The sequence below is a fragment of the Sparus aurata genome, chromosome 1 (assembly GCF_900880675.1).
Source record: "Sparus aurata chromosome 1, fSpaAur1.1, whole genome shotgun sequence".
Classification (NCBI taxonomy): Eukaryota; Metazoa; Chordata; class Actinopteri; order Spariformes; family Sparidae; genus Sparus; species Sparus aurata.
Window position 1 is genome coordinate 28,192,303 of NC_044187.1, and position 19,504 is coordinate 28,211,806.

At 44.7% G+C, this 19,504-nt stretch overlaps 1 protein-coding gene across 1 annotated transcript; it reads left to right on the forward strand.

The window, feature by feature from the left end:
* The first annotated feature begins 443 nt into the window (after positions 1 to 443).
* On the forward strand, positions 444 to 16,149 carry epn3b (epsin 3b). The gene is made up of 12 exons (XM_030434301.1): positions 444 to 894; positions 5,186 to 5,426; positions 5,614 to 5,772; positions 6,468 to 6,551; positions 6,961 to 7,258; positions 9,701 to 9,819; positions 10,482 to 10,568; positions 12,292 to 12,415; positions 12,527 to 12,709; positions 12,796 to 12,891; positions 13,399 to 13,692; positions 14,492 to 16,149. Exons 2-12 carry the CDS (start codon positions 5,358 to 5,360, stop codon positions 14,788 to 14,790), a joined length of 1,812 nt encoding a protein of 603 aa, XP_030290161.1. The 5' UTR covers positions 444 to 894; positions 5,186 to 5,357; the 3' UTR covers positions 14,791 to 16,149.
* The last annotated feature ends 3,355 nt before the right edge of the window (positions 16,150 to 19,504 follow it).

Sequence of the window (19,504 nt, forward strand, 5' to 3'; positions counted from 1 at the left end):
AACAACATAATATTCTATCAAAATCCCTCCTGTAGCTTCGCTGTCCGTTGAGAAACACGTACTGTATCTCTAAAAAGTCAACTATTCACGATGTCAGAGTAGCAGTTTTTGTAGTGTTGTGACAGTGTATTTTCCAGTCAATACAGGAAGGTTTTTTTTTTTAAAGAGTTCATTTAGCTTAAAGGGACACTTTGTAGTTGGGAAGAAGAAATTCAAACTCACAACATTTGGAGACCTTCTTTTACACGTTACTTTGTGAAAAATAACTGTGAAACTAAATGACTCGTAGTGGAGTAGAAGTATGAAGTGCCTCGAATGTGTCCTTTGTACTCGAGTACATGTACTTAGTAACATTCCACCACTGGGGTTACCGGTACCGCTGACTCTGCAAAGACTCGCCCCCGTGCCCGCCTCTCCTTTTACGCTCCCCGTTGTGCCTGCCGTGCGCTGTGCGGTGCGGTGCGCTGCGGTGCGGTGTCTGTGCGTGACCTGCCATACTGCCGGTGCCGTGTGCGTGTGTGGATGAGGGCTGCTGCTGCTGCCGCTGCCTGAGTGAGAGAGGGAGTGAGCGAGCTGCCGTGTACTGTGTGTGGCTTATCCTTGTCCTATGCGGATTTCGCCGCTGACTGCCTGCCCGAGCGGCTCGCGTCACCCAGGGTAGGCCGGGATTCAGCCGCTGACATTCCCATTCAGCGGTTCCCCCTCAAAACGCGCGCCGCTCGGCTCCTCTTCTCTCACGGTTAGCGGATCTAGGTGCAGGGCGGGGGATCGCTGTGGTTGCCCTGCTTACCCGATCCCAGCGGAGGGCACACAGCATTATCGGGGACTTGGAGAGGTGGTGGCAGAGAGGCGAGGATGCTCTGTGGACACGGCGGGAGATGAGCGATGGGCAAGGTAGGTTGCTGCATGTCGCGTAGATGACAGTAACAACATGATAACACAATTGTAACGGGAACACGCGGTCTGCAGTGCGCGGAGCTGCGCCGCCGAACTACATGTCACTCCAGTGGTAGTTGGCCTCGCGCTGGATTCTGTGCTACACATGGCAACCCGCACAGGGAATCCGCCGCAAGAGTGTGTGTGTGTGTGTGTGTGTGTGTAGTGGAGGGAAGGGGAATTAGAAATGCATTATGCATACCCACCATGGGCGCCCCCCACCCCCTCTCCATAGCCACCTGAAAAACACGGTACACCTGCTGCCCCAGCACGCATGCGCATGCATAAACGTGGACGACGGGGTGACGTAAGATGTCCGTGTTTGGGCATTTTGACGCATCATACGGGAACTCACGAGCGCACGAACTCTACAAGCACCCGGTCACTAACGTGGACGGATGAGCCGGTGTGATGGAGATGTCGTGTTTCATGTGGAGAGCGGATGTACCTCCAGGGCTGAGCGTCACGACCTGATCTGATGGTTGCACCAGGTGACCGAGGGACTGTGGCCCCGAGAGAATTCATGTTGTTACACTCAGATGAGTCATTTGAATGTAGAGCTTGTGGCCGTGAATCACAGCGTGTACCCATATCCCAGTAAAACCAACAGGGGGGCTGTCACTGTGTGCATGGAGTTGTTGGATTATTCACACAGCAGCTCCACAGTTTGTCCCTGGGTGACAACATCACTGTGTGTGTGTGTGTGTGTGTGTGTGTGTGTGAGAGAGAGAGAAAGAGAGAGAGAGTGTGTGTGTGCTGCATGAGTCTTCCTCGAATGTACACATTAAAAGCTGTAGTAGCTAAAATGAGCTCCACCTAAACCAACTCCAACATTTCAGTGCTGCTTACACCTCAACTGACAGGGTCGCTAAAGGTCATGTAGTATGTAAGTAATGGCCAGAATTTTACGATAACATATTTTTAATAAATGAACAAACATAATCAACAGAGTGTTGAGAAACAACAGTGGGGACGCTGTTTGAAAGAAGTCTTTGTGCTGTGTTGCAGAATAGTCTACAGAAGTTTGCATGCTAACCAGGTAGCCCCCATCCATCCTGTCTCATACTGTAGCGCTACTTTGGACTGGCAAGAGGCGAGTTTCTGCCAGCTGTTAGCGTAGTAAATGAACAAAATAAACAAAATAACAAAATATCAAGAGGGGAAGAAATACTCTTACTTCTATTTTCTTTACTAAACAGAAAAAGACAACTGTACACATGCTGAATTCAAGTTTCTCAATTGCCTTGTTAACTGAGCACTAGGTAAAATGTGAAAATATTCAAGTTTTTACCCGCTGCCGATGTCCAACTCTCTGCTGCTTCGCCCATGCTGCACGCCTCTCCTGTTCCTGCCTGCTGTGTCATGTCGTCCTCATCGTGGCCTTGGCTGGAAATGCTGTAAATCACCTCTGTACTTTATCCCCAAATCCAGTTGAGCTGGGTGCTGTTGCCCATGGTGACTCCCCTGTGAACCAAGGTCCCAATCCAGACAAGCTCTGTCACCACTGGCTCCACAGCTGACAATGAGCAAAGAGCTGATTAGCCGACTACAGCCAAGGACAGCTAGCAAAGAGCACCACTTGTTCATTACTCAGGTTATATGCTGCCCCCTATGTTTTTGGAGCTACCTTCAAATTCTGTCAATCTTCCACAAATTGATGTTTTCAGTCAGCGCAGGTCCCCTTGCAAAGGGTCCACCATGTTGCACCATGTTTCTACAGTAACCCAGAAAAGACAAACCAAACACTGGCTCCTTTGCATTTATAGCGGCCATTAAATCCTACACGCTGGTCTAATGCTTCTATAGTATTACATAATTAAGGCTAATTGCGTGTCATTTTACAACACAGGGCTGCACAAAACCTGTCGCCCCTCCAGGCTAAACACACACAACACAACATATATAAAATATTTCAACTTAGAATGTAATGAAATAAAAAACTAAATAATATATGGACAGTATACACAGTTGGGGGAATGGAAGCAGCACACAGCTCACAGCTCAGCTCACAATTATGCAGAAAGGGGAAACATCCTCTGTCACAATGGTGGATGTGTTTATAGTTTGAACAGCAACATACTCGCACACTCTTTCAGCTGATGACTCGTTCCCTGTGTCCTCTCAGATTTTTTATAGAGTACAGAAAAAGATCACATTACTCCCACAAAGTGAATTATCTGTTGTGGTGTCAGGGTCAGATAAAGGGATGAAGAGGAGTGAAGACCAATAGTCTCAAACACCTCATTCAGTTAACAACGCCAGCCTTTAATAACCTGTGTGTGTGTGTGTGTGTGTGTGTGTGTGTGTGTGTGTGTGTGTGTGTGTGTGTGTGCGTGCACGTGCTTGTGTGAGAGTGTGTGTGTCCAAACACAAAGCTGAAGATGATTATGCAGAAAGGTGATACCGGTTGAAGTTGCTGAGCTTTCTTCTTCCTGCCCTTCACTGTCTCTGTTGCTCACATGCACACATTCTGTTAGGCTCGTCCTCCTCTCAGAGTTTTCTGTCTGGGTCCCTGCTGTGTGCATCTCAGGTCCTCTGCTTCTGCTGATGTTTGCTTTTCGGCAGGATGAGGCGTCCTGTGACTTGTTTCACTGTGGCAGTCTTTGTGAGCTGCTTTTGGGCAGCAGTGGACAGTGGCATGAAAAATAAATCAAACATAAAAGGAAGGAAGAACAAGTCAGTAATTATTACACGGAATCATTAATGTAAGTAGTGATTACAGCGAGCCGTCTGGTAATAATGTTCTTATATCCACAGCCAAAGGATGGAACGCTGAACTCAAACCTTTTTCTCATAATCTCAGTGTGGCATGAAATGGATAAAAAAAAAAAAAACATCACATTATTAAATCATGCAGAACTATTACTTCAAAATGGAATTTAATTCACATTCTCACTATTGTGAGAGTAAAATGACATCACTTTACTTTTTAACACTTATGTCATATTAGACTATAACAATATCCCAAATCTAAGGTATCTACGATATACAATCTCTTGCTAGACTCACCACTAATAGACAGTGGTTTAGTCTCGAATAAAAAAAAGACTCTAAAGCAAATGAACATTTGTATTTGCACAGTAATCACTAATTAAATAAATGCTATATAGTTCACCGGTGATTTTGTTATTTGCAGATGATGCGTTGGGACACCCAGAAGCTTACCTGATCCTTCAAAATGTCACTTCCCCAATTGACAACGATGCGACAGTTCATAGTGAGACGATCACTGACGAGAGGAGGTTTAGTTTAGTGAGGTCACCCTAGTTCAGCTCTGCTCCAGTGCTGGCTGAGTCGCACGCAGAGGGAAGAAGTATCACAGGAATCTTTAATGATCAATTCCCCTGTGTCCTCTGTGAAATATAGATTTGGAAGAGAAAAATGGGTTGTGCGTGTGTGTGTGTGTGTGTGTCTGTTGGCCTGAATAGAATAAGCTACAGAGAAGCTTCATCAGACACCTGAGTGCCAGAGCTTGTGTATGTCCTACTTCCTGAGTGGGCCGCAATTATGAGCCACTCATCCAGTCACTATCATCAGTCATTGTTTATACTGCTAGGTGTTTTCATATTGACGTAAATAGCCAAGCAATAAATCAACGAGGGCAGCTTTTAACTCGACTTGTTGTTTCTAACCATGCAAGCGATGTAGCCCTACAGTTTGGATGGCGATGTGGCCCTCTCTCTCAGGGTGGTTCGCATTAACGTTGCTGATCCCTTAACTGTTCATCTAGCTCCGTCATCAGGTCAAAATTTCAACCTGTTCGGCACACTGGTTCACATGCATATATCTGCAAAACCGATGACATCTGTAGTTTCTGTTTAGTGCCAATTGGCAAACATTAGCATGTTAAACTAAGACGGGGAGCGTGGTAAACGTAACTCTTGCGGCAACATCGGCACGTTAGTTGGTATTGTGAGCTAGAAATCGTCGAAAAAGGAGCCTCCTTGTGACTCCAGAACTTTCCTGAGAATCTTCATGCTTTTAAGTTTTCTTCCACGTCAAAGTTATCCTGTGATACTTTTCTACAAATCCAGGGATACAACGCGAACAGCACCCGCTAACAGATAATTCGGCGTAGTTTCAATGGGGCTAGTTTACCAAAATGTAAATGAAGAGAGTACAATGTAGCTGAAGTTGTTGTCAACATTATTCACTGAATCCGTATGGGGTTGGTTTGACTGGGGAGTGACAGACTACCTTAAAACCATGAGAAAATGTTTAATATATCATCTCCATCTCTCACGTACAGGGGCGTCCTGTAACTCCTGACAGAGAAGAGGAGCCTTCATCGCCATAGCTACTGCTCCTCTCCTCCTCCTCCTCCTCCTCCAGTCCACAATCCCCCTTTCACCACCTCTCTTCATCTATCGAGTGTTTGTTTGTCACTGTCTTTCCCTCCACATCCTCTATCACCTGTCACCATGACAACCTCAGCCCTACGCCGGCAGGTGAAGAATATTGTGCACAACTATTCGGAAGCGGAGATCAAGGTATTTTAAATGATCTTCACTCTCCATAAAGTGTTGCTGATGTGTAGGGGCTTTTATGTGTTGGGAAGAGTTTGGGCTAACATTGATGTTTAGATTGGTACTGGGTGAAAAACATCTATACGTGGAGGAAATGAACACACTTATGTCAACGAATAGGCCTCTTTGCCCCTCCTCTGGTGATGTGTAGGTCCGCGAGGCCACCTCCAACGATCCATGGGGCCCGTCGTCGTCGCTCATGTCAGAGATCGCTGACTTGACCTTCAATGTGGTGGCGTTTGCCGAGGTCATGGGCATGGTGTGGAAACGCCTCAACGACAGCGGCAAGAACTGGAGACATGTCTACAAGGTAACCTAATAAAAGACACTGTCATCTGTCGGATGTAATGAGTTTAATAAGACATGAATCCTGTGTATATGTGTTTCTCTTCCTCTGGTTTGGATTTATTAAGCCTCCTTCTGACCGCTTGCTCCTCACTACCACTTCCCTCCCCTCACCTTTTCCCCTTAAAAATCTACTCTTCTTTCCCTCCGCAAACACACTTCACCTTCACACCTCTGTCCGCCTCTGAAAAATTCAGCTGCTTTCAGTTTTCAGCCATGCTCTCCTGAATTTTCCCCCAGTTCCAACACCAGGTTGACATTTGCGGTTCAGAGGGAAATGTCTTCTCTCAAACGAACTGCTCGTGAAATTTAGAGCAGATATTCAAGGTTAATGGCCGTGCTGATAATCTTATTTTTCTTTTTGTGTCACCATGAGGTTGACTGTAAACCTCCGTGAAGTAGGTTATGTTTTAAATCATATTTGTTTGTTTGTTGGCTGGTTGGTTTTGTCAGCAGGATTACACAAAAGCTACCGAAGGGATTTTGGTGAAACTTGTATGGAGGATGGATCTCAGCCCAGAATAGACGCCCATTAACATCTGGTGTGGATCCAGGAACTAGTTCTCACTTACAATTGTGAGATAGGGCATTATTTTGTTAAATATATTGTGAATCTATGAGCGAGTACAATTCAGTGTGGTAATCTGCATTTGCCTGCAGGCCCTGACTCTGTTGGATTACCTGCTGAAGACAGGATCAGAAAGAGTGGCCCAGCAGTGCCGAGAGAACGCGTTCACTATTCAGGTACTGGATCACAACAAGAGGAGGACCTCAGCGGTCTGATCAGCTCAGGCGCAGAGCTGGTTTACTGTTTATTGTTCATTTGACCATTGCCAGTTGTTACCTTGGAAAAAACATAAGGAAAAAACAGTACAATCAGTGAAGGTTACACTGCATTCAGTATTAATAACAGTAAAAATACATTCAAACATTGAAAAAAAAATAAACCAGTTGAGAAAATAATCTTGTTACCTGTTTATTGCATGACCTACTTCCATTTTTACTAGAACCTTGGAATGAGGTAATAAAGTTGAGAGTAAATGATCATTTAGGTGAATTCTGATCAAACCGTAATGTCATTACTTTTCTGAGGCTCGGCTCATGTCCATCTCTGAAAGGTCATGGAAATGTCTCTTGTCCATGTGTGGTTCAGACGCTACGTGACTTCCAATACGTCGACCGTGACGGCAGGGACCAGGGGGCCAATGTGAGAGAAAAAGCACGCCAACTGGTGTGTCTCCTCCGGGACGAGGAGCGGCTCCGCCAAGAGAGGAGTCAAGCCCTCAAGACCAAAGAGCGAATGGCTGGGGGAGGCAGTGGAGGCGGCGGGGGTGTGTATGGAGGTATACCACCATCTTACCACCCAGGCAGGAGAACGAGCCAGCCCAGCATGGCTGTGCTGTACGGGGAGGAGTTCAGCCGCTCCAGAGGCTCTCCATCCTCCTTCAACTGTGAGTATTGTGGGTATTTAGAGATTTTTGTGATCAATAGATTGCAGCACAAACAAGCTTTCTGCACATTTCATTACTTTTAAATGTCGTGTTTTTATGTGGACAAATCATTTCCAGCCTCTAACAAGGTTTGCGAGCCAACAGTCTAATGCTGTTGGTATCACGTGGTATCAGTGTTTTGTCAACATCTAGAGTCTTGGTAGTTTCCAGTTTGTTGAAAAAGAAACACAAAAATGTCAGATTTCGTCATTATGAGCCCAGCATACTGTACTGCCCTGATGTTAGCGTTAGCAAGATTAACATTAACTTGTGTTAGCATTGTCATATAGGCAGAGTTAGCAACGTTAATGTGAGCTCACTAGTGTTATCAACGCTAACATTAGCTAGTGTTAGCAACCCTAAGTAGTGTAACAAACTGGCAGCCACTTCAGCGGGCAGATAATCCGAACAACATAGGTGCTGTGGCGTGAATACAATGTAAGGGGCTGTTTAAAAAAAAACCCTGTTGAGCTATTTGGTGCTGAGCAGGGTTTTTTAATAGCCTCAGTCTTTCCCATCTGCTGCGTGGGAGATATTTGAAAACCACAAAACCGCAAAAATAAAAAACACTGTTTGAAAACACTTCTAAACAAGCTTAAATCTCACCTTTGTGTTGCTTGTCCACGTAAGTTTCCAAGGGCGGCATCTTCTTCGCCTCAGATGTGGTGCCGTACCACAACGACGCAAAGAAGCCATAATGGGCCCTTTAGTGCCCCCGGAGGCCAGAGAGACACTCACAACTACTTGTTTCTAAAGCTTGGTGAGAATTGCAGTCATGATGGTGATTTTCCCCTCACGTAAGGGGCAACAATAAGCACAGATATTGGCTTCGAATTGCTCTAAAGAGTGTTTTTCAGTTTGAGGAAAGAAAAGGCTTCAGGGATTAGGACTAACTGGTTGGTTGTACAAGTGGCCAGCCGCCCAACCTCCATTGAAGAGCTGCGGTGAACGTAGAACGTTACTTTGTGTTGAAAAGTGGAGGGAATATAAGAACTTCAATGACAACATTTTCTTTCAAAGCCCCTGCTCACCAGGCCGACAGTCATTTGGCGGGCATTGTCAGTGCAGTCAGTGAGCGTCAGTTCATTCTGATTGGCTGTTCAGGTAAGCGGATTAGTTCAGAGAAGAGAAATGGAAAAAAGAAAGGTGAGCCCCTGTGGCCTGTAACTGTAGTATCCATTATTTCATCGGTTTAGTGAGGTTTCTCCTTAGTTTTCCTCATGAATCACGAACATACTCATCATCACTCATCATAATAATCGTCATGCACACTTTTTTAACGTTAGAGAAACAAGGAGGGCCCAAGAATTCAAGAGTCAAGTTCAACCAATCATGACCTTAGAAAAGAACAGTAGTTAGCTACACTTATTTAAGTTAATTTAAGTCTAAGAAAACTAAAGTGAACAATGTCAAGGAGAAAAGAGGGGAGACATTCATTTACTTTTGGAAGAAGCGGTGTACTGTAAGTCACCATTACAGGCATCTGTAGCTCAGGAGGTTACTGGTTTGATTCCCAGCTGCATGTCCGTTTACCCTCTGATTATGTGCCATCATTTTCCAGACCTTAAGCTACGGTGGCTAGATGCTGACATCTATTATGTAATGAACAATAATACTAAGTTAACTAATGCAATGCTAAGTTTATGGCCTTGTTTTGTAGCTTACAAAGTCTTATATTAACACATTACAATTTTAAGATACAGGATTGATAACTTGGCATGAAAATACGTTTTTTTTTTAATCTGGTTTACTTACCAGTCTGTCCATTTGTGGTAACATGACTCCTTTTGTTGATGGTTACCTTGAAACCGGGCTGGCTCATTTTACCCACTGGCTTTTTAAAAAGTGATGGAGACAAAATTAGCAATTTTTAAAAAGTGGTGGGGACATGTCCCGAGTGTAAATGATACCTACGAGTGACAGCGAGCCAAAACAATTAAGTTGCAGACTGGGCAGCAAAACAATGAGCTGGAACTCAATGTTAAGCTTCATAAAGCGGAAGGAAACTGCAGAATCAGGTGATAATTCTCTGTAGGTTCATCATTATGAGCGGCTCCTTTCACGCTGTCATTGTTTTTATAAAACCATGGACTGTATGTGGTTTAATCTTGTACGAAGCACAGCTTATTTTATGTATTGGCAATGTGTGAATAATTGGATCTGGTGTTAAAAATACACACTTGTACTCAGGCTGATCCCTAAGTGAAATGCAATTTGTGCAGTAGCCCAGCACTTTGGACAATCCAGCACATAGATTATCAATACTGCAGTGTCCGCCTGAAATTATTCAAATCGGCCCCACACTTCCTGTGTCTCATGCACCCTCACGTCAGTCCGACCATTCCTCCACGTGCGCCATTGTTGCATCTTCTCTGAAACTCCATCACTTGTTCCCATCTGCAGCCTCGTCCTCGTCCCCTCGCGCCGCCTCAGATCTCGAGCAGGCCCGACCGCAGACCAGCGGCGAGGAGGAGCTGCAGCTCCAGCTGGCCTTAGCCATGAGCAGGGAGGAGAGTCAGAAGGTGAAACGACACACACACACACACACACACACTCCTTCTTTGTACTCTAACCATATGTCTCATGTCTCATACGTCTTGCTGAATCCAATTCTGTTACACAAAAATCTGAACATTCGCCCACATTCATCTAGCTAGCTGTTCCTTCCCCTGTTACCATAGAGATGGATGGAGACATACACAGCCACAGATTGCCTAAAGCCTTAGCCAAAAGGAGCATGAGCAGGTACATACACACAGAAACACGCCTCGCTCCTGAACATTCAGTATCCATGTTTATTATTCCTCTGTTGTTAATTACATCTCAACTGATGTGCATCTCTGTGGCCATCCAACCTTTTTCCTTCTGTAGCCAGCTTGCTCCCACCCAGGACCTCAGCCGTGTCTCCCAGTGGCTCTCAGGCTCTTCAGATTTTGCCTGAATGTTTAAACATGTGCATTTGAAACATTCTTTCTCTCTGCTCTGCTCTCTGTCAACTAAATATTTCAACAGCCCAATAAAGCCACCAGTGCCTTCGTCTTACTGGGCCAAAACCAACGACTGTTTCACTAACGATGGTGTGTGTGTGTGTGTGTGTGTGTGTGTGTGTGCGTGTGCGTGTGCGTGCATCTACGCTTGATGCCGCGGCGATAATGTTGATGATGTCACAATGCCGCCCCTGCAGGAGCAGTGCTGTCGTCAAGGAGACGAGTCTCTGTTGCAGAAAGCCCTGGATGAGAGCAGGAGAGAGAGCCAGTCAGGGACACAGGAGGTGAGTTTAAAAATGTGTGTGTGTGTGTGTGTGTGTGCGTGTGTGAGTGTGCTGTACAGTACTTGTGTGGGTGTATGCGTGCTACACGGGTGTGTGTTTGCACGGAGAGGTGGGCGGGTGCATTTGTAGGTGGATGCTGGCAGACATTTGGAGAATGAAGTGGAGTTTATAGTGCGGACTTTGGGCTAGGGAGGGAAACGAGACAGAAAAGACATAGATCAGCATAATGAGGGAGGTTTGAGCGAGAAACACTAGAGAGCCGGGAGAGGACAAAGAGATGCCTGCTGAATGACAATGACTTTGTCTCATCTAACCTTGAGCTCAGCATGACATTTCCCCGAAAGCTTCCTCTGATATCTTGTAGCTCCTTTAATCACTGGTCTGTCAAAGAGCCTATCAGAGTCACCAGCTGTCTTGTCTAAAGGTCCTCACGGCATGTAATTGATTATATTACGTTGTTTACCGTGGAAATCGTGGAGCTTTCAGATGCTCCCCAGAAAAAAAGCGTGGGAATAAAGACCAGGGGGGAAAAAAAGGTCAAGGTGAGCTTCTCACTGATGTCATTGCCGACACTTTTTACAATGTAATTTGAAAAAAGGAAAAAAAAAAAAAATGATAATAATATTAATAGAATAATAGTAATAGTTTTTTTATGGTATCATACTTTCAAATACACACTTAACATGCCATCATACTGCACAGCCAGTCTGAAAGGGTTTTACGATACCCTCACATATGTTAACAATTTGTGGGAGATATGACAGATACTCTGTCTCTGCTGTATGTACACAGAGTGAGCGTCCCTCAGAGTGTTGTTACAGTGATCCCATATGTGCAGCTGAGCAGTATACAAAACGTTGTCATCAGACTGCTCTGCTGTCTGCTCTGCCAACTGCTGCGGAGTAAACAGTGGAGTTCAGCCGCAGCCCGACAAACTGTCTCTGAAATACTTCAAGCGCTTCTCACTGCATTATGTCAGGTAGTCTCATTGCGTACAGTTTGCAACACCCTGGCTCTCTGATATGTCACTCTGACTCCACAATAACAGACCAGTGAATGATTATATAACTCAGACTGACACTATAAATGTGTGTATTCAGTTAAGTGGCAGCGAAACACACTGTAAACACTTGTCCTTGTACAGGCTCAGGGGAAATAACACAGTTTGTATTTTGTATTACGAACTAACCATTTCCTGGTCGGTGAATTAAGACCAACATCAGCTTCAAATAAACTATGATGTTGTCTTTTCTTTTTTCAGAATTTCTAAACCGTAAAGAAACACTATCCGTCAGTGTATCTGAAAAAATGAAAATGATGAAATCTGGTTGAACATGGGGTTCACTGGAAGAACATTTCAGCACCAGCATCATGGTCACAGTGACTGTAGAAGACCTCATACTCTCCTCCTCAAAGGTCTTCTCATTAAAGGTCCATTGTGAAGGCTCTAGGAGGATGTACTGGCAGAAATGGAATATATTATTCTTAATTCTGTTTCCATTGGTTTATAATCACCTGAAACTTGTGTTATCTTAGAATGAGTCTTATATATCTACAGAGGGAGATTCAGTGAAGTTCAACATGTGACACCACAATGCTTCTACAGTAGCCCAGAACAGACAAACCGAACAGTGGGTCCAGACACAGTCTTTCACGTGTGTTGGTTGCCAACCCGAGAATATTTGGTACATATTTACAGAAATGTTTTCTGCCTCCTCTGTAGTCAGCCATGCTGGACCTGGTGGACATATTTGGCGCCTCATCTGAGGCCCCACCTCCGCCTAGTGACCCTTGGAACTCTGCCGAACCCACCTGTAACACCACCTCTGACCCCTGGGACTCTGTAGGTGAGTGGTTCATCACAAGCACACAAAGGCCACAAGATGTTCCACTTACTGTCATTGTGTCTTCTCTGTATGTTTTTAATGCTACACACTGAATCGTGTCACTCCTCACAGCGGTCCACTCCAGCACTCCTGTGATTGGTAGCCCTTGGGCGGGGGCGGGGGCAGGCCCTCCCTCATCCTCTGAAGCAGCCAATCCTTGGGCTCCGTGCCCTGACTCAAGCACAGACCCCTGGGAGGGAGCGCCTGTCTCCTCCAGTCCTGTCGATCAAGCGTGGGACAGCCCAACAGACGGAGGTACCCCTCAAAAACACAGGTCTCATTTTATATGTTGAGGATTACTATGTCCCAAAATTCAAGATTTTACTGTGGTCAACGTGCAGGTGGTGATGGAGTAGATCCGTTCGCTGCAACGGAAGAGGAGAAGCCCAAACAAGAGGTTCCGCAGGTGTCCTCCCCTCAACCAGCTAGTCCCACAGGTAGGGTGGTACGGGACAGACAGAAGTTGCGGACTGTCGTATGTCGTAGAACTGTGTTCCAGATTGCATGTCTATAGATAAAATGTACAAAAAACAATTACAAACGCAGCACCTCTCTGCATATTAGACATAGTTAGGTTGTTTTTACATCTGTGGCAAGTGACCACATTATAATGTGAAGTCCTTTTTCGGGTCACTGAAAAACCATGTGAATCATAGGCTGTAGCCTTCAATGGCACCTTATTTCGACCTAATTAAGATAAGTGATATTTTGGAGCAACATGTTAGTTAGGGCTCTCCACCACCACCGTCAAAACACCAAATATCCTTAAGAATAAGGATGGTGGTCATCCCTCCAGAGGAGTTCAGAAGCTGTTGTTGAGCTCACTGCGACATTGTGCACAATATGTTGGCTTGTTCTTTGATTTGTCACTCAGACATCATTATATTGCATTATATGCTCCAATAACTATTTTAATAATCCTTTGTCTTTGTGCTCCAATGCAGATGCGGAGCTGTTCGGGTTTAAAGTGAACTCTGACCCGTTTGCTGAAGCAGATTCCAATCCTGATCCGTTCGGCAGTGACCCTCCAGTGAAACCCCAGGTAAACGGACGGGAGTCATCAAGCCCAGAGATGTTTGACCTGTCCCGGCTAGCACCCCCACTCAGCGCCCCGCCAACACGTATGTGTCGAACCCCTGAGGCCTTTCTGGGACCTACAGGAGCCTCGCTGGTGAATTTAGACGCTCTGATACCCTCCAACCCGCCTAGCAAGATGCACAACAACCCCTTCCTCTCAGGTAACAAACAGCCATTCAAGAACTCACATCCTGTTGTTAATAACCTGTTTAAAAGTCAGCAAGTGTCTCATTGCATCCTCCTCTCTCCTGAGCCACTTACACGCCAGTCTCCAGATGACTGGTGCATCATATAGCCACTCAGATTTCAAATCCAGCAATATATAGTTAATTACAGTTTTTAAATCCATAAACCTGAAAATTATGCCAGTTTATGTGGTATATCATTTGAACTTTCCTTATAAGCCATTTTTTTTCCACCAGAGCACTTGTTTTTGACTATTTTATATACACCAAGTTAGTGTAATAAAGAAATAAAGAACTACAATGAGCTTTTGCCCCTGATGCTTTTAGGCAGGGGCATACTGAGATCATATCATTAAATTTATTTGCCCGGCGTCTGGATATTTCCTCCAAAAAACAAGTGTTGAATGTTCATTTCATTTCCAATGATACTGTTTTCTCATTTTACTATTTCATGTGCACCCATTGTGTTTTCCAGCTAATAACGGCAGTTACAGATCATCTGCGGTCTTATTTTTGCATTAATAAATGTGGGCGACAAAAACAAATAAATATTCAATGTTTTCAAACTCTGACAGCACTTACAGAGCTTCAGACAGGTTCTGACAAATCCACCTTACGACCTGTCAGAAGAGTCCTAAACCAATACAGCTTTGAATTTTCGTTAGGCTTGACTGGGATATTGGTTAAGGATTTTCACAAAAAATTGGAGGAATAAGAGAGGAACATTTTTGTGGTGTCATTAAAAAAAGGTTTCCCGCCATTTCTGTCTTCTCAGGTCTGAGTGCTCCGTCTCCCACCAACCCCTTCCACTGCGACCAACCTCGCCTCACCCTCAACCAAATGCGACCGTCCTCCACATCCCCGCTGCCCCCGCACATGCTCTCCTACAGCCCGTCGCTGCCCCTCCCTCTGCACCACCAGCCACCCGTCCTCCCCTCCTCTCTTACACAACCCCCTGCCGGACTCCTGGACCTTCCCTCCAACCTCCCGCAGCCGCTGCTCCCCCTTTCTCCCCGACCGGCGCACCGCACTCAGTCGCAGACACAGACACACAGCCACAACCCCTTCCTCTGAGACGCCTGCATCTGTCACACTCTGGCCCGCAGAGGGAGAACGGACTCCTTTTGGATCCATCTATGCTGACTACAAGGAGACTAATGTCAAATGAGCCTGAACTGGACTGCAGATCCTGGTCTGATGTCATTGTGCACACTCGAAGCGGATCAACCTTTGACTGGATGTATGTGTCTGTCTAGAGACACATCAGCTGCTATATAACCTGAACTCTTGAAGAAAAGCTAACTCTCTCACTCACACACACACACACACCCACTCAGGCGCACTTTAGGGTGCACAGACACAAACATGCACACGCCACCAAACTAACAGGGTGTAAATCGACAGTCCCCTCGATGCCTTTTTTCCCCCCATCGTCGACTACCACAGAGACAGAACTGTTCCTTAGAAGATTGGAATGAAGCCACATGCTCTGATCGTCCACAGAGATTCACAAGGACCCTTACCGCTGCTGCTTCACCGACGAAAGCATGAATGCATCCCACTCCCCTGAGACTCCAAACTATGCTATTCTAACCGAGCACCTGAGATAAGTTCATCAAATAAATCCACTTTCTCTGCTGAGTCGAATAGTATCTTGAGCTTTATTGGCACAACTGAATCACTGGAGAAAGGCCCCAGGAGTGTGTTACTGTGAGATTCAAGACAGTTCAAGAACTTGACTTGGCTCAGGTATCCCTTCTTACATCAACACAATTATATCTATTTTGCATTGCCTTGTTACCCTGCAAGCTCCAAAGCATCTGGTCCTAAGTTAGTTTGTCCTTAAAGGCAAGTAACCCCAAGAGGATCCAGGTGGATTCAAAACTGGACTAAACCAGCCTACGCTAGACCTAACTGTCTCACCCTGGACCTAAACTGATCACTGATTGTACCCTATCGGACCCGCGTGCCTGTCTCTACAGCTGACCCACAATCCATTCCCGGCTGGTTGATATTGGCGCCATTTGAGGAGGACCTCAGGGAGACCGCTCTGTCCCTCCTCCAATGAGATTCAACCCAAGGAACGAATGGAAAGGCATTTAGTCCACAGAGAATAAAAAACGACAAGACCAATGACTTGAGCGTAAAAGTGAGAGATGAAGAGATGAAGGCGGAATGAGAAGGCGGAACCATTACAGATGATTGACCGCTGTGTCAGGCTCGTCTCCTCGGCTCCTCGTTCACTTCTGTGTCAGGATCAAAAGGACCTGACGAGACGAGACTTTGGTCATCGCTGCACTGAACCTGGACCTGAATGTGAAATGCCTGCCTATAGATACACACACAGGCTTAGTACATATGTATTTAACAGAATGATACCTATAAAGTATTATAGAATATTATACCAATAAATGAATGGTGTTTGCATTATAATTTCTCAAGTGTTCAATTGTTTGATTGATGAGTGAAACACTAATTTCTTTCATTCTTTTCTTACACATTTATAACGAGGGATGGGCATCGAGAACTGAGTCTTGAGTCAATGATTCATTGAAAACCAGTTCCAAAATGATCCTGTTCATGTTTTTTGGAAACAATGACAACAAACTCGTGTGTCTACAAATTGCTTTTATGCAACAGGGACTTAAAATCCAGTAATGACACACACGCATTTAACAGCCTATGAACAACTCCCTCTGCGGTACCAACGGTGAATATAATATGTTAAAACATGAGCATTATAACATGAGGCTTAACAATTATCAGTCTATAGCCAGGTTGACCAAGGGTGATCCGGAATCAATAGGGGAGAGAATCTGACCCATGGGCAGAATCAATAATGACATTGGTATCAATAACATCTTATCAGCTCTTATTCCTATTCATGGGTCAGGATGACTCATGGTAATGCTATGCTACATTTTAACATTCACAGTTATCCTATTATTGCCACAGGTGTCGGACACATTGGCCACCGCCCAACAAAATAGGACAGAAGTTAACATCAGTCACAGATAAGTCAGTAATGATGACGATATGTATGAAGGGAACTAAAAGGGATTTAGGATTAGTGCATTAACATTTAGTGAACAGACTGTGGCTGGGCTGAGTCCTTTTGGCTCTGTGCACTTCACTTCACCAGCATCACTGATGCCCTGTAGATGGGTGCCAATTGTGTTCTGGGCGGTTTTAATCACCCGCTGCAGAGCCTTTTAATTCGTAATATGACAGTAAGCTTCAGCCTGCAGTGAACTGTTCCCGTGGGGGGGAGGGGGGGTACTGCAGTACAACCACTGAGTTTATTTAACAATGAAATACATACATAAGCATTAGCGTTGGTAACTTTTTAAAATAAATGACTTAAAAGTTATTTATCCTCACTGACGCCCCTTCAGCTGGGGGTGTCCTACAGGGCACTACGCAGCATCCCAGCGTGTGAAAAGAGCTCTGCTGTGACCTATATGTGTCAGTCACAGGATATATTCTATCCAGCTACCGACACTAACATTTTTCTGTTTGTTTTGTGTTGCTAACATTGCTGATATATCGTCACATTTATGTTGATGTTAAGCTTACTAGCCAACAGTTTCACATCCAGCAGGATTGGAACCACATTGTCCTTTAATTTGAGTTGTACTTGTGCCCAGCATGTGAATGTAAGGACACTATTCGCTCTCTTTTACCTCCATTTTTGGTCTCTACCAACTACCAAATGAAATATCTTGCTGTTTAGCTGCTCAATACTGCACTGTTGCATTTTCACAAGCTAGTCGCTAACCACATTTGCCTGATGTCTGTTGCTGAGCAGGTAGTGTATAGTGTGTTCTTTAGAAAATAGCTGCCTGCTCTACCAAAATCATGAGAGTCATGAGCCTGAACCAAAGAGTAAAGTTGTCGCCAGTCATCTCTGTAATAAGTCTAAGATTGTTGTAAAGTAGATGGGAGCTGCAGATTCAGCCGAGGGCACGTTTCTTTCTTCGACCACACTCTACCAAGAACAGTTGCATTCATTTAAACAGCTATTAAACGTTCTGCTTGTCCACCACTCACACATACACTAACATGACAGGGACCAAGACCAGAGTGTGTGCACTGTAGGTTGTTGCTAAGTGAGGCGTGGAGATGATACGAGCTGTTCCGCTCATTCAACACTAGATGGTAGTATCAACACAGTCTGCACCCTGCAGTTTTGCTTTCGAGCTATTCAGTCAGAGGTGATTATTTCGCAACTGTGATTCAAAATGTACACAACTACATGTCAGTGAGCGACTCAGACAGCAGCCAGCACACTTCATGTTCCAAGACTTAGCACCGAAAAACAACAGCTGTACCACAGTGGTGATGAGGTGTTACATGGTAACACCACATCCAGCTGTGTGTGTGTGTGTGTGTGTGTGTGTGTGTGTGTGTGTGTGCTTTTTTAAATCCAGCCAAACACAGCAGCAGCTGATTTCACTGATGATGGGAACGCCCTACACTCTCTGAAGAAAGGAAACTGATGATCTCTGCTGTAAACATCTTCTTTTCTCTCACTGAAGAAAGTACATTTACTCAGGTGCGGTACCTAAGTGTAAATGAGTGGTACATTACTTGAGTGTATCCACTTTTATACTTCTACTCAAATACATCTCAGGCAAATATTGTACATTTCACTTCACTTCACTTCATAGATTAAAATTTTACACACCCGTCCTGGATTTTAAATGCAGAACTTCGACCTGTAAAGGATCTGAATGCTTCTACCACTGACTTTCAGATCTAGCATTTTTAGCATGTACACATCAAAGAGAGAGAGAGAATTAGGAACACTGTTTGAAGCTAGAAAGCTGGCAGGGTCCTCCAAATATAAAGTAAAACAGTATGAAACTGTGTTGTCCTTTAAGGTCAGTTTGTTTATTCTGTTTATTCAGTCATGAAAACAAAGAGAGTCTGTCTATTTAGTTTGTTTAGGAATAAAAAAAACTCTCCTCTGAATCAATGTTCTGCCCCAAAACTACATATTGCACCTTTAACTTACCCTGCTCTTAAGACAATCAGTACATAAAACTAATGTTTTGGTCACTGGGATCATGGAAATTGGGCTTTTTCAATTTTTCCAGTTACATTGTTGTCCACTTAAGTCAAGGGGAAATCTACTTGGCAGTACGGCCAGTTGTGGAAATTTCTTGCTCTTGACAAAGTTTTAAAATGAAAGAACGACTGACAATGGCCGCTGTCAACATGGTGTGTGTCGAATATCCGTGTGGGCTTGTGTGTGTGTGACTGTGCACATGTCGTTGCACAAGATACATTACAACTAGAGCCTGACCGATATTCTTCAGGTTAAAACTCATTTAATTTACACTTAATTTATAAATCATCACAAGCACAGTTTCATATCGACCGATATCAATATATCTGCGATGGGACAATATCAGCAGACAATATTGGATAACCGATAAATTGCCAGGTTCTAAAGGTCAACTAGGCACAAATCCCGAAGCAGAACAACATGAAAGAAGGAAATCCAATCATGGCCACATCGCCCACCACACTCGTACACTTCCCATCCCTTTAAAGTCTGCAACTTCTGCCCAACAAAAACAAATGCAGTCAGATCACAGATCGAAACAGCTGCAGTCTCGACCTCCAGATACCGTAACTCAACTCGTGTGCACGTTTGAAATGCGACATCGCCATGTGGTGTTGATTTGGTGGAGGGAGGCAGGCAAACAGGCGGCGGTGATAGATTGTGAGACCGGTTGTGAGAGCGAGTGCAGAGTATTTTGTTTTATTGCAAAAGTGTATG